At 45.6% G+C, this 21,026-nt stretch overlaps 1 protein-coding gene across 1 annotated transcript in view; it reads right to left on the bottom strand.

Annotated features, from left to right (window-relative positions):
* Positions 1-21,026, bottom strand: part of OTOF (otoferlin) — a gene marked incomplete at its 3' end in the record, with an annotated part of 124,795 nt that overhangs the window by 62,916 nt on the left and 40,853 nt on the right. The window contains exon 3 of the mRNA XM_080938499.1: positions 7,993-8,051. Coding sequence (XP_080794625.1) covers positions 7,993-8,051 — 59 coding nt within the window. The remainder of the gene's footprint in view (positions 1-7,992; positions 8,052-21,026) is intronic.

The following is a 21,026-nucleotide window of genomic DNA, read 5'->3' as shown; positions in this document are numbered from 1 at the left end:
CACTTCAACTGTTGTAAAATAGTGAGGCTCTACTAAGTGACCCCTAAGGTGCCTTTAAGTAGCCTGTGCCTTACCTACTGCTTATATTAGAGGTTCGAGATAAAGGCCTGTGTACAGCAGTAGCTCTGCTGAGCTCTACAGATCTGGATACAGGCCTGCCTGCGGTTACAGGTGCCAGACTAGCAGGCATCCATTTCCCCCCATGTTTTCAGCGCTCTGTGTTAGACCAATGTTGAAGAGACAGTTACATGTCTGCCCCCTCAGAACTCAGCCTATGACTTCAGGTGTAAGCAGAGATGGCAGATAGGCCCAGGCTCCTTGCTTAACCATTCCCCAGGCTGAACAGGGTTCCTACCTGAACCCAGGAGGCACAGTCTACTTTTGCATGTACTGAACACCTGAGAGCAGGACTGAATCACTATCCACCTAACAAGTCACCCTTAGCCCTGGAATCAGACAGACTGGCATTCAAATCCTGGATGGCTCCTTGTGGCCTGCGGATGTTGTTCTTCAAGCCAGTTATACAGAGCAGAATGCTCAGGCAAACTCTCTCCCCTTATACTAAGCACTCATATCTTGGCAGTGGGCAGGAGGAAGCCTAGTTCACTTGCACAAGCCAGCCAAAATCTTGAAGGCCTGGAATGTAGTCAGAGATGGGTGGATGGGTGGGAGGTAGGGGGATAGGAGTTAGGGTAGGAGGTGGGGTCCAAACAGTCAGTGCCTGTGTTAAAGCCAAACCAGGCTGGGCTTAAACTGGGCATGCTCCCTCAGCTCCCCCACCATTGCCTCTTGCTTCAGCTTCTTCAGAGTCACCAGTTCAATGAGGAATCTCAGGTTTCAGCCTCTAGGAAAGGGGACACCGCCTGGCTCTGTTTCCATCATGGTAGGAGGGGCATTGTTTTTCTTCCCATCTACCTGTGTCTTAATTAAGCAGGTGACCCTCCCTGATTGGATTCCTCACCCCAGAGAAGACTTTATTTTATTTACAAGGAGAATGCCCCTCTTCATTTCATAGATGAGTCCAAGACCCAGAACATTGTCTCATGAGGGAATTAGAGCCCAAGTCTCCTGACTCTAAGGCTTCCCATGTATCTCTTTCTCTCCAAGCCAGTTTCCAAAGGCCTCAGACAGAATACAGAGACAAAAGAGACCCTTGGGGGATTTATAAAAATCTTTCTCAGACTTGTTCTGAAATGTCCAGCAATTAAGTCCTACCAGGGATAGCCAGAGAGATATTGTCAACCTGAGGCATGGATATATCTCCATGAGCTCTTTGGGGGTCGAGGAGTTGTCCCTCCTGCCTTGTAGATATGACTAGGGTAGCCAGGCTATGGGGCCATTTTAGAGGCAGGAGGGAAGCTTGGTTTATGTGAACAAGCCAGTCAGAATCTTGAAGGCCTGGGACAGATTTATTGGTGTGCCCTGAGAGGTCCTCAGATCTAGTCTTGGTGTTCAATTCAGTACCGACTTGGCTACTTCTATTCTGTCACCTTGTAAGGGACACTTACTCTCTGGGACTAAGTGTCATCATCCACTGGTTTATCATGAGGCTCAGATAGAAGAGGACGGCTCAGACCCCTGTCCCCAACCCCACACATACCAATGGGTCTCCATTATGTAATAACCAGGAACTTCCAGGTCACCACCCCCACTCCTAAAGGCCAGGTAGCAATGTGAGCAAGCTTCTCCCCATCTGGTAGTGGCTCTTGATCTTATCAGTGCTGGCCAGAGCTTTCGCCTCTTCCCTGTGGTCACTGAGCACTGTCTCAGAGGCAACCCTACGTAAAGTTCCTATATGGAATATCTTTGTTCTCCCACTAGTTCAAAAACCCTTCTGACACTCAGAATGTGCCCCATGCAGATGTCCAGTGGTATCAAGGACATCTTCTACCTGATCCGTGTTGGGCTTCTCTGGAAAGAGGAAGGACACAGCGATTAACTTTGAATGTCGTGTATTATCTGTGGCTCAGGTGTCCCGGGTGCAGGACATGGAAAGGGGTGGCATTGTCCTTCGAAGGGGCATCAGGTTGCTCACTGCCTGGGACTTGGACTGATAGGGGCCCTAGGAGTCTTGAAGGGGGTAGTTAGGTGTTTTCTATAGGCCTAGGAAGGTAGGCCTGTAAGAAACTGATCCAGAGGCCCTGGCTGGGGGAAGGAGGTAGGGATGGGAGCCAACAGGTGCACAGCGGGGCAAGGACTTATTATAGCTTTTTATGAAGTGGGGATCTTTATTACAGCTGTCCCTCATTCAGCTCTTTGTCCCTCAGAGAGAATGCATATCTGTCCCCAGCATGGTTTGACAAATGTGGCAACCGAAGGTAAGCTGAATTTGTAAGCTGCACAGCAAGGAGACAGGGGGAAAAGAACAGAACACCCACATAGCTGAGGAATCCAGCTGTCCCAGGACTGAGGGACACAGTGGAGAGGCAGTGGCTTGCAGCTGTGCTGATGTAGCACAAGGTGAGAGAGACCTTTCTTTTCCCATCTCCAGTCCTCAGTCTGAACTCCCAGTTTTTCCACATGGTATTGGCCCAGGAGGAGGAGAAGAAACTGATTTGGGTAACCTCTCAGCCCAATGGATCAATTGGACCTCAAATCTGCCACAAGGTTCTTCTCAGCAGAAATAAAACCAGACATGAGAAGCAAATACCAAGGGCAGGCTGCTCTGGGGCCACACCAAGCTCTTGGCTTAGGCCAAGATGGTGACTTAGGAATGTTGTTCTCACCCCCAAAGTCAACCCTGGAGAAACTACTGTAGCAGGATGGACAGACAGATTCCAAGCAGATAGAAGAAAAGACAGAGACACCAAGGCTGTTTGGGCTGGTGGTGGTGGAGGCTAGAGGTTGCCATGTGAGGCATGAAGTAAGGGACGAGCTGGGCAAGGATGAGACCTAAGGCTGAGGGTGGCATCTTATTTCTGATAAAACTGTGACAAGAGCCTTCTGAGGCAGGAAATATTACAAGGAGGTGTTGATAGGCCAGCAGCTCATGTCTCTCGAATCCCAGAGTAATGGTGTTTCTCCTCAAAGGTTCCAAGAGGAAACCCTGATTCTGGTGAGGCGTCCACACATCTCTGTTGTGACTTGGGCTTTCAGACCAAAGTGTCTTCCTCTCAACTGCCCTGTCACCAGACAGTGTGACCCACACAGGGACTGTACACAGAGGGAGGCAAAGCACTGGAACAGTCCACCTGTGAGAAAGAGCTGTTACTACCACAGCAGAGTTAGCACAGGGCTCGGACCATCCAGCAATGCATTAGCATAAGGAACAAGGACAAGGAGCCATCACAGAACAAACAGTGCTCTGCAGAACCAACTGCAAGCATCTCCTCAGGAGACAGCAGGAAGGGATCAAGATTGTAATAAATAGTTGGGGGAACTGATTGACTTAAAAAATAGTAAACAGAGGTTAAAAAGCCATAAATTTGTAAAGGCCCACAAAATCCTGCAAAGTAGGAGCAAAAAGGAAAATCTACAACTAGGTCCATCATAATAAAATTGAAGAATAACCAGGGCATGGGACTTGTGAGGCAACTCTGTGGATAAAGGAGCTTTCAGTCAAGACTGGTGAGGAGTTCAATCCCCAGACCCACCTGGTAGGAGGAAAGAGCTGTTTCTTACAAGTCTTTCTTGGATTTCCCCAACTAACTAACTGTAAAAAACAACAGATATCCAGGACAGGCTGGGATGTAGTAAACAGGAAACTTGATTAATGTGTGCAGGGCTCTTGGTTCAATTCTAGAGACACCCACACACACTTACACATGTGTATGTCTATGTCAAATACATATATTTATATACCAAATATGCACATTATATATACATCAAAGGCAAAACAACATGTCATATATGTAAGATATGAGATTCATAATTTTTTTCTTTTTTTTTTTCAGGTAGCTCACAGAGTTCTAAGAATCTGAAAGCCGTCATTCTTTTAAATCACAGCACAGAATTACACCTTTTCAACTATGAAAAAAAGAATCTTAAACTTAGAATTCCCTATATAGAGTAAGAAAGATATTCTCAGGTTTATTGAACTTAGAAAGGTGTACCACAAAAAGACTGGATCTTAGAGGACAAAATCTAAAAGATCCGAGAAATAAAGATATCAGATATTTTTATTTTATTTTTTTAATTTTATGACTATGGGTATTTTGCCTGCTTGGCTGTCTAGGCACCATGCATACAATGCCCACAGAGGCCCAAAGAGGGTGTTGTGTTCTCTGGAGCTGGACAGTTGTGAGCTGCAGACAGTTGTGAGCTGCAGTGTGGGTGCTGGGAACTGAATCCAGGTCTCTCGAATAAGCAGCCAGTTCTCTTAACCATTGACCCATCTCTCCAGCCCAATCAGAGAGTTTTTAAAAAATAAAGACTAATCATCTTTTAAAAGTAAAAGAAGGCCCTGGCAAAGAAAAGTCGGAGAAATTGCACATCCCTGAGACTAGAATCTAGAATCTAACTAAACTGGAAAAGCCGAGGTTGGGACCCTATGTGGGAGTCCTGGGAATGGAAAACATTGTCATCAGCCCTGTTTCTGAACATGCTGTGACCAAAGCCAATTCAAAACCCAACACGTGGTGAATGTGAGGTGTATCTGGTAGTGCTCTGTGCTGCGTCCCAGGACTTCCCTGCATCCTTGGTGCTGAACACACAAAACAGGTCACCTTAGCACACAGCGCTCACAGACACCGTCTGAAACACTGTTTCAGACTGAGACCTCTGTGATATCGACTGCAGTGTTTTTACTGTATATATAAAGTTTTCTGCTCTCAGAGAAACAATGCTTTAATCATGAAAGCAAATGCTTTTAGTGTTTTCCCTCACGCTTATTCTCAGAATGTACCAAAACAGCATTTTTGGGGTGTGGGGGGGAGATGGTATTGTGTTAGACCAACAAACACACCCATCTCATTAGCATGTTAATTAGCTTTTTAAAAATAAATAGTAACACTATATAGATAAAAGAGGCTTATCGTAATAATTTTTATTTTATGTGCATTGATGTTTTGTCTACATGCATGTCTCTGTGGCAATGCTGATACCCTGGATTTACAGTTAATGACAGACATGAACTGCCATGTGGGTGCTGGGAATTGAACCCTGGTCCTCTAGGCCCACAAAGTCTTACTTTAAAATAAAGTTTTTTTTTCATGATTTATCATCACCGAGTGTTTTATTGCACAACTATCCTATTTAATATAAGTATGTTCATGAGGCCACATAAAAATGTCTTGGGTGAAAAGAGGTCTGGAGTGTACAAGGTTAAGGGATGTTCGATGGAGGTGGTAGTGCCAGCTCGAAGGGCGGGTGGAGCAGAGGAACCGGAGAGGCACAGGGAACCCCTGAAGTACTACCTCGAATGAGAAACTACTCAGGATGATTTCTGCAAGTTATCAATAGGACGTTTGACTGCATAAGGGAGCTGCATCCAAGGTTATAACCTCAGCAGGGCGGTGGTGAGCGGATGAGGAGCAGGCAGAAAGGATGGGAAATGGGAATCTAAGATGCTGATGGCTACAAACCTGGTGGGAGCAGCCATAAAGATGAATGGAAATGGAAACACTGTCACTCATGAAACAGAAAGCAGCAGGGCAGGAGAGATGCCTCAGAGATAAAAAGCTCTTGCAGAGAACCCAGGTTCTACTCCCAGCAACCACATGGGGGCTCTCAACATCTGTAACTACGTTTCCAGGGCACCCAACACCCCTCTTCTGGCTTCTCTGGGCACTGCGTGTATGTGGTACACATACATATATTCAGGTAAACACATTAAAAAAAATCCAGAAGCACTCAGATGGATAAAGAGATCTAAAAATCTTAGAAGATCCATCTGAATCTAAACACATGGGAGTAATGAAAATAAAATGGAAAAGATAGTCTAGAAAAATAAGCTGAAGTTTGCACTGTGTGTGTGTGTGTGTGTGTGTGTATGTGTGTGTGTGTGTGTGTGTGTGTGTGTGTGTGTGTAAAAAGGAAGTTCAGATTGGCTTCAAACTTGTAGTCCTCCAGTCTCAGACTCTCAAATACTCAGTTACAGTCATGTGTCACAAATACTTAGGTCTTAGTATCCAATAAGGTAGAAATGAATGCAAAAACATCGTGGAGGACATGACAGAAAATCTTATGTTGCCAAATGAGAAAAGGGATAAGCAGAGATAGCCATTATGAAATATAGCGACTGATAATTTAGTTTTACAATAGACTAACCCACAGCTCACAGAGCACCAGGGACAAACCCACAAAGCAGCAGTTGGACCTTGTACCTAGTTCATAGTTGATAGACTGGGAAAAGCTCTCTCTCTCTCTCTCTCTCTCTCTCTCCCTCCCTCCCTCCCTCCCTCCCTCCCTTCCCCTTCCCTCCCTCCCTACCTCTTCCTCTCCCTCTCCCTCTCATTCTACACAGGATCTTATCTAGCTGAGGCTGGCCTTGAACTTGATATGTAGTTAAGGATGACCTGAACTTCTTGGTCCTCCTGCCTCTCTACCTTCTTAGTGCATTCTCACAGGTATGTGCCACCACGTCCTGCATATATAGTGCTGGGGATGGACACCAGGGCGTTTGGCATGCTGAGCAAGCACCCTACCAACTGAGCTATATCCGAGGCAGGTGTTTTTAACATCTAAAATCAACAGAGACTGTTGCCCAGAATGTACGAAGATCTGCAAATTGGCAAGAAAAAACAAACAAGCAAGCTGGTAAAATGTCTAGGAAGGTGACAGTTTTGCAAAAGAGAAAAGTAAGAGGCTGAAGACATTATCAAGAGATGCTCATATCCTTTAGCAATCAGAAGAGATCTTTGTTAGACTGGTGAAAACCAGGGTCCTGAGAGAGAAACCCCAACTATAGATGAGGATGTGGGTCCAGAAAGTGTCACTCTCTGCTGACAGAAGCGCAGGCCGTGGCTGCACTGGGTCATATTAGGTGTATGTCACCGCTGAGTCAGAGATTTCTGATTCTAGTGCTCATCCTGGGGAGACACTCACACAGGTCCAGGTGTGGCATGGAGACCATTTTTTATATTTCTAGTGGTGTGAGCTAGACCCACCCTGGTAGAGGGCACATGACCAACTAACTCATCCTGGCTTGCTCGAGACCTCCCAGTTTTAGTACTGAGAGTCTGTTTCTCTGGAATGTTCTCCATCTCGGGCAGACCAGAATGGTTGGTCACCCACTGTTGGCTGTGTCCCAAGCCGCACTTTGCAACACAGATGGAACTTAGAAAGGGTATATGGTGAAAAATAGAAAAGAAAATATTTAACACATTGTCACTTAAGTAAACAAATATATGCTTACAGCAGCCCAAAGCCTTGCCAGAATGTATAGAACACCAAGAGGCGTTTGTTGACTACATTAGAGGTAGGGCGTGGTGGGGGAGAATGAGGGCCAGGGAGAAAACACAGACACATATACATTCATACCAAAAACGGGCAGGGCCTTCTGGGAGTCAGTGAGATGATGCACATAGAAGCGAATAGCTTATGTGCTCAATGATCTGAGTCTATAGGTAAACAAACACCTCGGGGTGGAGGTGGGGAGAACCTCTGTGTGTGTCTGTCCTTTGATGTCCCCACTCAGGAAGCAAGCAGGAGAGGTACCCGAAGTTCTTAGAAAGGAAGAGTCTTGTGTGAGATGGGTATCATGGTATCTTCTAAGGATACCATGAGACCTCGGGAGAAATCCCTAATGGCGACCCTGCTGATTCCTTAGAGAGACTCACTCTGAGGTTTAGACATTTGGTGGGTATTTTCTCTACAGGGGCCAGAGGGGGTCAGAGGGGCTCAGAGCTGGTGGCATAGTTGCTCAGATCTGCCACTCACTTTGTGGGATTCTGCTGAGGGGTGGCTCTGCCCCAGCCACCCACTGCCTCCTCCCAGGAAGTCACTCAGAGATGGGGCATGCTGCACACAAGCCACCAGGGTTTAGGACCAGAACATGGGGGTAGGGAGGGGTGCTTGCTGGTTAGGTGTGAGGACAGGGACTCAGATTCCTACCTCATCAAAGTCAGCCACATCCTCACAGTTTTCCAGGACCCGGGAGTAGAAGGACTGCCCTGTAGAGAGAGGAGATCCTAGAGTCAGCCTTGTCTCATGAGCTGGGGCCACATCTCATCTTGAGAGTGTCAGAACAGCATTTGACCCTACGGCTATGTAGCTCTTCCCAGAATGAGGACAGTCCCTACTATAACCTCTTATCTGACCTTCTCGCAGTGAAAGGTCATTAACTCAATTCTATAAATGGGACACTAACATTTAGGAAGGCCCAGGCTAGCCAAGGTACAAGGGTGGACCTGGGCTCTATTTTCATCTTAACACTTACCTGGGGGCTCCCTTGGTCTCCTTCTATAGCCCCCACCCCTGCTGCCCAAGCAGAAGCCAGGTGCATAAGGTAATGAGGCTCTGCATATTGGCCAGACTTTAGGGAGTCTAGCCCACTTCTGTGACCATGTCCACAGACACCCCAGGATCTTCTAGGGGCAAGAATAGGTCCCAAGTTCCCTTTAAATCTTAGGGCTAAGAGATGACTGAGGAGATTTGCTAAGATATCTTGTGTGGTCCCAAGTGCCACATTGCACAGCCTCTTGGGTTACCTCCTTTAATGTCCTCATTTGGGTCCGCAAGCAGCCCAGCTTCTCCCACCGGACAGCCCAGCCAGAGCAGGTACATGCCACTATGTCTGGGAAGACTGGCATGCCTCTGGAAAGGTCTGCAGTTAGCCAGCAGGACTCTGAGCGTGCCTCTGCCTCCTGACAAAAGCTGTAAGCCACCACACCCGGCCAAATGGCCGTTTTCTCAGTCTGTTTCATGTTGTGTGTTGGCGATTTCCACTGGCAGGTTGAGCTCCGTCATTGCACCATTGGCTGGTTACACCAAAGATTGCTGGTACTGAAAGTGGCCAGTGACCGGGGCTGGGAATGCTAAGAGCAGCTGGCAGTCAGGGAGCCACAGCACAATGGTGAGCCATTGAGAGCTGCTAGGAGCGGCAAGCTTTGAAAACCAGAGCCCCTCCCAAACTAGCTAGTAGTCTTAGGGGTGGGGGTAGAATAGTTGAGCTGCAGACACTAGGGAGCCATTGCTTTACTGTTCATGACTACTATCTGAGCTGAGTAAAAGAACCTTCAGCCAACGGGTAACACAAGTCCTAGACCCTTGGCCATGCTCTTTCCTTCCCCCACTCTGTCTCCCTTCCCACTTCTGTGCCGCTGCATGTGGACCTTACCTTCCTGCTGGCTCGTGTAATAGGCAATTTGAAAAGGACATGGGCGTCTCAGACTACCCTCCCTTCCCCACGCTGCCTCCTCACACAATATGGATTTTAAAAATTGTTTAGTTTTCTGTTTGTTTGTTTTGCTGTTCTTGGAGACTGACTCTATTTGTAGCTCAGACTAACCCTCCCAAGGCTTGACATAGTCTTCCAAATACTGGGATGTTAGGCTTGTGCCATCTCCTCTGGTTCTCTCTCTCTCTCTCTCTCTCTCTCTCTCTCTCTCTCTCTTTCTTTGTGTGTGTGTGTGTGTGTGTGTGTGTGTGTGTCTGTCTGTCTGTCTGTCTGACAATGGCCCCTGTGCATACTAGACAAACTCTGTCACTGATTTGTATCCCTGGCTATATGTATGATTTCTTTCTTAAAGTTTATACTTTACTTTTTAAACAAAAGAGAAATACATTTAAACCCTTACTAACTTCAGCCAGTGGTCTGTCTCATGAGAGTCTTTTCCTGATTTGAACACAATTCTGTCTGGGAGTTAGTATGGGCTGTCACTGGTAGCCATGGCTGGGTGGCCAAGTGACTTGGTATTAGGGAAAAATGCTGTGCCCTCATCTCCCAAAAGACTCGAAGACCCTGCTTGGCAAGCATTGGGCCAAGGAAAGGTGGGATGAACCCTCTGGCCCTCCCCTCACCATGTCACGGTTGAGGGAGCTGAGCAGAGAGGCCTGGTCAGGCTTGTTCCCTTTAGGAACAAACTGATTTTTCTGACCTCAGTGGCCTCATCCTGTTGGTTTTGAAACAGTGTGGCACTATAACCTGGCTTTGAACACTCAACTCCAGGTCTGAGCCACCATGCTTAGAATAGAATGGCAGCCATTATTCTGTTTAATAAGAGATTTCCGGGAGCCGAATGGCTTTTATGATACAGGAGGGACAGCTGGCCCCTGGCCAGGAAGCCAGGGATTTGAAGTTCACATAAACAACTCAGTGTGTGTGTGTTTATGTGTATGTGTGATGTATGCGTGTGGGGGAAACAGAGACATGTACTAAGTATGTGTGTGTGTGTGATGTGTGTGTGTGGGGGAGCAGGAACATGTACTAAGTGTGAAAGTATTTATGTGTATGTGTAGGAGGGCAGGGATATGTACTGTGTATGTGTGTGTGGGGTCATGTACTAAGTGTGTGTGTGTTACAATGTATGTGCTGTGTGTGTAACGGGTGTAGGGGGCAGGGACATGTAGAATAGTTGCCTCGTTTTATCTGAGATAAAGACGACACTGCAGAAATGCAGAGAAGTTGTATACACAGAAAACGGGTGGGAAATAGATGAGGCAGGAAAGAATCTTTAGCACTAGCCAGGGACAGAACAAAAGAAAAAAAATCGAAAAGAAAAAGCTCCACCAAGCCTTTGAAGGCAGGCAACAGAGGGGAGGGAAGAGTGAGTGATCATACCCAAGCTTTGTGCCCCTGTTAATTTCTCCCTCAGGACACACACAAACACACACACACACACACACACACACACACACACACACAATAACTTCAGAATCAGGTGAGCGCTAGTGTGCATTGGGCTTCCCCAAGGATCCACTGCTCTGAATAATCAAAGGCCTTTTCATCCTGTAAGGTCTTAATGAGCCTCGAATATGGCTGTGCTCTGGGGTCTCCGGAAATGAAGAGCCGGGGACCTCAGCCATGGGAGAGCAGGTGATGTCTAAGAGGTGCTGTTGGGTTTGCATGTGCATAAAGCATTCCTCTGTTGCTTCTCACGGCCCTGTGGAGGGGACGTGAAACACAGTGAGATTAGTCACTGTGGAATGTTCGCACCACAGCTCAGCTCCACTTGGAGATGTACTAAAAACCTCATTGTCTTGGGCTCTGGGGATGAAGCTGTGAGGAATAGTCTCAGACAGGGGAGCGGAACTCTCCCTCCCTCCACATACCTGTAATATATTCATGTAAGTATAAATATTTGCTTAAACAAATCATGCAGAAACAGTGCAGAGAGAGATGCACCAAGAAAACAAATCACACATCGGAAGAGCTACATTTTGGGAGGCTTAGCAAGCAGTCCCATCTTTACTGGGGGAAGCTGGAGACTGAACCCCACCCAGCTCAAGTTCATTTCCACTAACCTCCCACTTCATCCACCACCAGTTTTAGAGACTGACGTTTTAGCTCCTTTTTAAATGGCCTCAGACAGAACCATTAAAAATCCCTAACGCCTAATCTCCTTTCTTGCCACGGGGAAGATGAAGAACAAAGCTCGAAAGAAAATCACCTTTTCCTTGAGTGCAGAGGGCTCAGGTGAGAAGGAGGTTAGATGGGAAACTGAACAGCACCCTTGCTTCCTCCGATGGCTGGGCTGTTAGGTTTGAAACGACCCCCCTTCCCCCAGTCAATGCAGAGCTGAGCTCGGAAAGTCGTTAAGAATCACGCTATCCATTCCCATCATGATTCCAAGGGTTCAGGATTTTAATACAATAAAACTTTAAGCCATTTGCCATTTAAAAATACCTCCAGCTACCCTGCTATATGCAGGTGAGTCCAGTGCTTGCATTATATTCAGGGTGACTGATGTCCTAGCTTCTTACGGGATGTGATTTAAAACAGCACAAAATATGCCACCTGCGCAGACTAAGTTCTCTATTCCAGTTGGCCCTGCTAGAGACAGACCTCTGAGACAAGGCAGGCATGGAGGGCTGCTCATTTCCACAGGCGACAAGAGGTATTTCCCTCACCGGCCTGTGTCAGCCCTGCCATTCAGCTCTCACGGAATGAAGCTGAACTGAGATAATTAGAATCTTTAGGAGCTTATTGCAAGCCATGGGGAGAGACGTGTCAGCCTCGGAGACGCTTTTATGTAAGGTAGAATTAGGCTGCAGGCATGCAGTGCAGGTGCAGAAGAGGGGGAAATGAAGTCTGCCCAACAGGTCAAGGCAGCAGTTACTCAGGCATGAATGCAAACTACAGGACAACAGGTTCTAGATCTCCAAGAGTTTGGCCAGCAAGCCAGGAATTCCAGGAGAGAATGTAGAGCTAAGGGAGGGGTCTTGATGGAGCTGGGGGTCCTGATGGTGATGTAGCCATTGAAGGAAAAACTAAGTAGGGTCCAGAGGAGGAGTAGGGGTTCAAAGTCACCCTTGAGCTACTGTCTTAGTTTGTTTCTTCATTGCTGTGAATGAAACACTGGACAAAAGAAGCGTGTGGAGGAAGGAGTTTGTTTGGCATACAGACTGCACTCCATCACTGAGGGAAGCCAAGGCAGAACCTCGAGGCAGGCAAGGACTTGGAGGAGGCAGGAACTGAAGCGGAGGCCATGGAGGAACACTGCTACTGGTTTGCTCTACATGGCTTGCAGAATTGCTTTGCTTTCTAATACATCCCAAAATTATCTGCCCAGGACGGCAGTATTCACAGTGGGCTGGACCCTCCCACATCAGTCACCAGTCAAGAAAATACCCACAGACATGTCCACAGGCCAATCTAATGGAGGCTGTAGCTCAACGGAGGGTCCCCTCTCCAAGAGACTTCAGTTGTGTCAAGTTGACAAGAACTAGCTGGTATAGTTATGTAGAGAGTTCAAGGCTAGCCTGGGCTATAGAAGATCTTACATTAAGAAAGAAAAGAAGGAGGAGGAAGAAGAGGAAGAAGAAGAGCAAGAAGAGGAAGAGGAAGGAGAAGAAGAGGAAGAAGAAAAAGAAGAAGAAGAAGAGGAAGAGGTACAGAAAGGAGTTCTGGTGCTGAGAGACCAGGGTGGGTTGAAGAACATCTAAGCATAAAACCAAGTTTTCACGAGCACAGTTCCATTATGAGTTGTGTAGATAGATGTGTGGCTCTTAGACCAGATTTGCCACCTGATAGCCACTTGACCCCAACTAGTTACTTCTCTCTGACTTAGTCTCCTCATTCACGAAATGGGTAGAAAAGAGCCACCATTCCATGGAACAGTCCTGTCTTTGCTTTAGGCCTTTAAGTCATGTGCTAAATATAAAAGTTGTCTCCTCTACTATGAATCACATTTATGGTGTAATTTTAGCAGCATATAATTAGAAACAATTTTTCACTCACCTGTAATTTTATTCAAGTTTTAGGTATTTTAAGTGTGATTATGATTTTTTTTTAACTAGGTAAAATTTACATCCACAGATCTTAAGGGTATATTTTAATGAGTCTTAATAAATGTTCATACGTGTTTAATTACCACACAGTCAAGATATAGAACATTTTCAGTCCTTCAAAATATTCCCCAGACCCCTTACCCATTAGTTTCTACCTGGTGCTGGCAGCTTTTAACCACTGCTCCAATTTCTAACATCAAAGATTGCTTTTTAACCCCATCTTAATTTTTTAAAATCTTCTTTTATTTTGTGTGTGAGTTTGGTCTGCATATATGTAAGTGCACAACATGCATGCCCAGTACCCCTGAAGGTCAAAGAATGACATCAGATCACCTGGAACTGGAGTTATAGAAAGATGTGAGCCACCATGTGTGAACCCTAGTCCTTTGCAAGAGCATCAAGTTCTCTTAACCACAGAGCCATTTCTCCTGCTACAGTGTTTTCCCACCCTAAACATCATTTATATGGTATTCTATAGAAGGTGCTTTTGAGTGTGTGTATGTGTGTGTGTGTGTGTGTGTGTGTGTGTGTGTGTGTAAGTGTGTGTGTGCCTGTGTGCTTGCTCATGGGTGTGCTTGTTCATGTATGTGCATGCTCATGGTTGTGCTTGTTCATGTATGTGCATGCTCATGTGTGTACTTGTTCATGTATGTGCTTGTTCATGTGTGCACCTATGTATACATAGTCAGGAGAAACAGCCTTGGCAGTTGTTCCTCTAGTGCCATTCACTGTGTCCTTTGAGACAGGGTCTCTCATTAGCCTGGAGTGTGGCAAGTATGCTGTAGTGCCTGACCCTTAGCCTCCCCAGCACTGGAACCGTAAGTACTTGCCACCGTGCTGGGGGGGGGGGGAGGTTCTAGGGATTAAACCCAGGTCCTTGTGCTTACAGGGCAGACTCTTTACCAACTAAGCTATTCCTCCAGCCCCCAGATTGCTTTTTGTATGTCTGGCTTCTCTCAGTCAATGTTTTTCTGACTCCTCTGTATTGATGCATACATACATCAGTATAGCTGTTCTCAGGGTCTGAGGGCTCCTGGAACCAATTCCCTATGGATATTGAAATCTATGGGTGCTGAAGCCCCTTGTACACAGGGACTTATTCGAATTTAATCCACACACATCTTTCCATATACTTCCCATTGATAGGCCACATATAATACACAGGAAATTCTGACCAGAGGCAAGGACATGCTTGATATAGATGCATTTCCCCATCATTTTTCTCAACCCTCAAGTATAGATCTCATCCATATGATGGGACTGTTGTATCGACTAGACCTCAGTGTGCTGGGCTGTTCTGACAGTTAGGTCACTACTGTGTGCTAGATGGTTGCTTCTGTGTGTTTTGTCAATGTAACTGGTCAAACTAATATTTCCAGGGAACCTCAATAGAATTACCTCGATCAGCTTGGCCTGTGGGGATGCCCATGGGCAGCATTTATGATTGTTACTGGTGAGTCCCGCCCACTGTGGGCGGTGCCACCTCTTTGAGGGTGGTCCTGATGTGTATAGGAAAGCAGACTGGGCAAGCCACGGAGAGCAAGTCTTTGAGCAGCACTCCTGCCTTGGCTTCTTCAGTGACAGACTGTAACTTATAAGCCATCAGGCCCTTCCTTCCACATGCTGTCTTTGTTCCTTGTCTTATCACAGTCATAGAAAGCAAACGGGGACAGCTATTATCAGGAAATCTGCTGTGATTAAAAACAAAAAAACAAGAACAACAACTCTTCTTGTAGACAGGTAATTTCATCTTTCTTGGGGAAATGCCTAGAAGCAGAATTTCGGGCCCGATAAATAGTTATCTGTATAAATTTATCAAAAACTGCCAAGGAGTTTTCCAAAGTGATGGCTGTATGTCTACAAACTTATCAGTAATCTGAACAAATCCAGCTATGCCAGACTCCATAAACACCTGATTAGCGTGGGACTTACTTCTCTGGTTATTTGCAGTACCCGTGAGACAGCAACTCCTGTAACTTGATGTTCATTTCTTTACTGATGCTTATTACCGCTTTGGGGTTTGGGGCTTTTTCTATGAGAATATGCTTGAGTCTTGGGCGCCCTTTAAAAAGCTTGGCCATTCGACTTTTTATTGATTTGCATGGATGTGTACATTTTGTCCTGTGTGTGCCTCACCTTTTTGTGCTCTTAATTGTATCTTATGATGAATCAAAGTTTTTAATTTTTAGAAAATCTAATTTATTGGTTTTTGTATTTTACAATAAGTGATTTTTAAAATTTTTTTAGGATATTTTTGTGTAATCCAAGGATATAACAAAAATTTCTTCTAGAAGCTTATGGTCTTTCTCGTTGTTTAGCCTTGTTTTAAATTTTATTTTAATATATATATGTATGTGTGTGGTGTGTGCACATGCCTGTGTGTGTATGTGTGTGTGGCATGCCTGTGTGCATTTGCAGAGGCCAGAGAAGGGCACAGTGTGTCTCACCTCTAGCACCTTCCACGTTACTCCTTTGAAACAGGGTCTCTCAACGAACCTAGAATCCATGGTTTGTTTGTTTGTTTGTTTCTGCTAGATTGTCCACCCGTCTTCCTGTCTCTGCTCCTCTCCGTCTTGGCCTTTCTTACAGGTGCTTGTGAGACCACATCCAACCTGGTCACACATGAACAGAAATTTGAGCTCTGGTCCTCATGTTTGCTCAGAAATACTCTACCTCTGAGCCCTCTCGTTAGTTCCCCTGCCCCGAACTTCTGAGACAGGAACTCTCCATGCAGCCTTGGCTGTCCCAGAGTTCCCTACATTGATCAGGTTGATCTCAAGCTCACAGAGATCCAACTGCTTCTGCCTCCCGAGTGCCGGGATAAAGGTCAGCTCCTTTGTCTTCTTTAATGCTTAGCTTTAGTAATTTGTCTGTCTTAGATCTATCTTTGTGGGTGGAACGATTTGGGATTGTGAAGTTTGTTTTTCCCATGTAGGTCTCTAGCTCCTTGAAAAACCTATTGCCTTGACTTCAAATCATTTGTATGCCCATGAGACCCATTTCTGGACACCGTATTCTACCCTATTGTCTATTAGCTAGTCTTGGGCTAACACTACACCGACTTGGTTCCAATGACATTATAGACTTTTAATTAAATAGTGAGACTCCCAGACATCTCTGTTTTCAAAGTTGGTTGGGTTATCCTAGGTCGTCTGCATGCCCGTACATTAAAATAGTTGCCGGTGTCTACAAAAGAGACTTTTTGTAGCTTTCGCTGGGACTCATTCTATAGGGCAGTTAATGGAGATCTGGTGCCTTTACCGCATGGACTTCTGTTTTTTGTGCCAACATCTTTGACAAAACTTATTCCTGAATATTTTATACTTTATGTAATTGTAAATGTAATTACTTTTTAATGTCTTCGTTTCAGCCGGTTGTTTCTATAGAAATAGATCTATGTTTCAATCCCGCGTCCTAAAACATTGTTGAATCCCATTCATTGAAGTTGTTTTCATACAGGTTTCTTGCTTTTCCACCCAAGCCAGTAAGGTCTTCATGAAAAAAGGCAGTTTCCCTTCTTCCTTCCCAGGCTGTGCGAATGTTGTGCGAATGAATCTGTCCTGTGCCACCGCTAGAACGCCTTAGAAACAAACAGGGATGAGCGGAAGTCAGCAGGTTTCGCCTGTGACGTTAATGTTCAGGGTTTGTGGAGTTGGTGTGATGTTAGCTGGTAGTTTGGGATAGTTCCTTATCTGATTAAGAAGTTTCTCTCTTCTTACCCGCTGAGTGGGTACTGAATTTTGTCTAATGATATTTTGTGTAACTGTGGGTAGAACTATGTAGCTTCTCTCATTTATTCTGCTTACATGGTAAAATGCTTTGATTTTATAATTTTAAATAGAACTTTGTTTTTCTGGGATAAAACTCATGTGTCATGGTGCATTATCCCTGTTTATCACTTCTCTGTTGGCTGATGCTTTGTTAAGGAATCTTAAATCTGTGCTTACAAAAGCCACTGAACACATAAGTGTGTCTGTATGTGTGTGTGTGCTCGAGAGTGCACATGCATTTGTGTGCACATACATGCATGCATGTTAGTATGTGAATGTGTTTGTGTGTGAGTGCATGTGTGTGTATGTGTGTGTCTGTGAGTATGTGTATGCACGTGACTGCATTTATGTGTGAATGTGTGTCTGTGTGTGTATATGAATGTGAGTGTATGTGTGGTGAGTGTGTGTGTATGCATTTGGGTCTATTTGTGCATGTGTGCATGTGAGCATGTATGTATGTTTGTATGTATAAGTATGTATGCGTGTGAGAATGTGTGACTGTGTATGTGTAAGGGTTCAGGTGTGTAGTCCAGAGTTTGGTGGCTTCCTCAGTTACTCTCCACTTTATGGGAGAACTCAGGGCCTACCCTGGAACCTGAGCTTGCTGATTCCATTCATCAACTTTGTTAGAGCTTTTCCGGGGATTTCATCCCTACTTCCCGAGGACTGAGATTACAGGTGGCTTTCATGGCTGCCCGGCTTTTATGTGGGTCCTGAGAATCTGAACTTCAGCCCTCACACTTGTGGTGCATACACTTTGCCCTACCTTGTGTTACAGACCCAGGCACTGATAGTTCCTAATTGTTAACTTGTGCTCTTTGTCCACTGATTAGAAAAAAGAATTAAGTAATCTTAATTCTCAAATATTCTGGGCTTTAAGAGATATCATAATACTATTGATTTTATAATGAGTTTCATTATGGTCAAAGACCATACATACCCTGTGTTAGTGTGCCCAACCTGAGGCTTAAGGGTCATCCGTGCTCTACAGTAGCTATGAATACAGAACACATTTGTAGATGATAATATCCCATTTTCAAAAACTTGGACCTCCCTGTGGGTGTACAGAATGTCAGTCTATTATTTTTTCTTAATTATCAATGTGTATGTATGATATGTGTATGTGGTTGCACATGCCACGCGCACATGTGGAGGTCAGAAGACATTATGGAGTTGATTTTCTCCTTCAACTTCTATGTGGGTTCTGTGGTCAAACTCAGGTGCCAAGCTTGCTTAGCCCTCTCCCAGGCCTGGGTGTCTGTCTTTTGAAATGTAGAATACTCGAGGTCTGTAGCAATGACAATACCGTAGATATTTAAGGCAACTGTGTGTTCTTCAGTTCAAAGGTGTAATACCTCAGAAAAATCCTGCTAGGATGATGTTGGTGGAGGGCGCAGGTCTCCCATCTCCCTAATGACTCTCTTGACTGCTTGTTCAGAAACAACCCACCATTTGTTGATACAGAATGATCTTCTCTTTCTTATTGGCAGGAGATGGTACAGTCAACAAAGAAATTCAGCTCAACATAAGTTCCCTCCCCCAAAGCATAGTCCCCCAAGCTTCTTAAACCGTGTCCTAAAAACTTGCTGGAAACTTCCTGGGGTGCCAACTCTCCGCTAAGCAACCCCCTAATCCCAGCCACTGTTCTTAATTTCCAGTTATTCCGGTTACTCTTAGCTGAGGGCCATAACCACTTTCCCTTCCTCACCATGCTAGAAAGTCACGGACCCAGAACAGACAGGGCTCATCCGAGACGGGGGCATAGGGCAAGGATCTTAAGCTATATTTGAACTTATTGAGCCCCATTTCTCTGACGAAGCTCAGATCTTCTGTGCGCTGTCACTGGTTCCCACATTTTAGACAGGATCATGGAGTCAGAGAAGGAGGAAGTGTTGTCTTGGAGACCAGGCCAGGGCTAGCAGATGCTGAGGAATAGGTTCTCTCACTACAGAGGCAAACGGAAATGCTTGCAACCCTAGCAAGCCACAAGCTGTGCAGAGAACCCATTCTGTGGCAGGGATGAGGGGTACAATGAGGCATGAAGGGAGAGTGACTGTGCTCACATTCTCAAACGGAGTAAAATTTACAAGCACAATGCTAATTTTATCCTTTAAAACTTTCAAATTTTAAAAAGTGCAGGGGCTGGAGAGTTGACTCAGTCGTTAAGATCACTAGCTGCTCTTCCAGAGGACCTGGGTTCAAATCCCAGCACCCACACGGCGGCTCACAACTGTCTGTACTGTAACTCCAGTTCTGCCAAATCGGAAACCCTCTTCTGGCCTCAGCAAGTCCGAGATACACGTGTGGTACATAGAGTTACACCCAAACACACCTAGACACAAAAATAATAAAATAATAATAAAGTGGTATCACTAATGGGCAAGAGTATCGCAGGAAATTCTGTCGAAGGAGATCTGCATGTCTATGTGGCAATACAACTACATTTCCCTGTGTAGTACAGGATGGCATACCTCTTTGCTACAGTGATGTTTGCTGTTCCCTGAGGCAGGTGACTAAACATTCAACCAAAGCTGAGCCATCTGAGAATAGAGCATCCTTAGAGGGTGTGTCAACTTGACACAAACTAGAGTTCTCTGAATGAAGGGAAACCTTAGTTGAGATCTGGCTCTAAGTCAAGTCATTTTCTTAACTAGTGATCAGCGGGAGAGGACCCAGCCCATTGTGAGTGGTGTCACCCCTTGGCTGATGGTCCTGGGTTTAATAAAAAAAGCAATCTAGGGGGGAAGCAAGCCAATAAGCAGCATTTCTCTATGGCCTCTGCATCAGCTCTGCCTCCAGGTTCCTGCCCTGTTCAAGTTCCTGTCCTGACTTCCTCTGGCAAAGAACAGCAGTGTAGAACCATGAGCCAAATTAAACCCCTTTCCCTGACTTGCCTTTTGGTCATAGTGTTTTGTTACAGTAATAGAGACCTTAAGACGAGGTAATCCAGGGCACCTATCTTTCTTTATGTGGTAGGGAGTGGTGTACCTTCTTGAAGAATGGCGTATAGGGCACCTTGAAAAACTTAAAGAGTTAGGAAGGCATCACAGTCTCTTAGGGGTGGAATTACCTGCCCTGTAGCTGTATAGTCACCCCTGTTGCTGACTGACCAGCAGCAACTCCTGGAAGTACTCAATGCTCAAGTCCTGCAGGCCCACACAGACACTCATAGCTCTAGAAGTTTGGCCTGATGTCTCTAAGTCTGCCAGCATTCAGTCAGGAGGACTGACTACCCAGAGCAGTACATATGTCCCAAGTCTCATTTTACCCCACATTATTTACCCATCTTTGCCTCTACATCAGAATTCTGATAGGTTCATCCGAGAGTCAAGAACAGGGACGATCTTAGTCTTATTTCATTTTATTGATCCCTGCTTCTCAAAATCCAAATCCCTGTGTCCACAAGCCACACCTGCCCTCTATCCAGAGGCGACTTTTCCTACGCTCTCAGTTATTCTGTCTCTGGGCTGCCTCTTCTCTGAACAGCAGGTCACCCTCTTCCATCTGCCCAACAGCCCCAGCTGTACCTGCCCCAGCTTCCTCTCTGCAGTCAGGATCCAAATGGATGCTCTTTCCTGATCCAGATCTCAGCCTCCGCATTCTCCCACATCCACTTAGCAAACAGAGTTCAAAGGCTTCAGTGTGCCGCCAGGACCCAGTTAACCGTTTTCCAGCCTTGGTGCCACATGGCCAGGGCTCACCTCCACACATTACATTGAACCGATCTTTTTTCCCCTTCTTTTTCCACATTTGCACATGCACATATATTTTGCATGAGTGCAAACACACGTGTGCTTGCTTGTGGAGGCCCAATGCTACCAGGATTCATTTGGTATCTCCTGCCCACCTTATTCATTGAGATAATCCTTCAGTCAAGTCCAGAGCTTGCTCTGGGGAGTCCCTGTCTCTGCTGTCCCAGGGAAGAAT

Source organism: Micromys minutus (assembly GCF_963924665.1).
Source record: "Micromys minutus genome assembly, chromosome: 1".
Lineage (NCBI taxonomy): Eukaryota > Metazoa > Chordata > Mammalia > Rodentia > Muridae > Micromys > Micromys minutus.
This window is presented reverse-complemented; position numbering and strand designations above follow the sequence as displayed.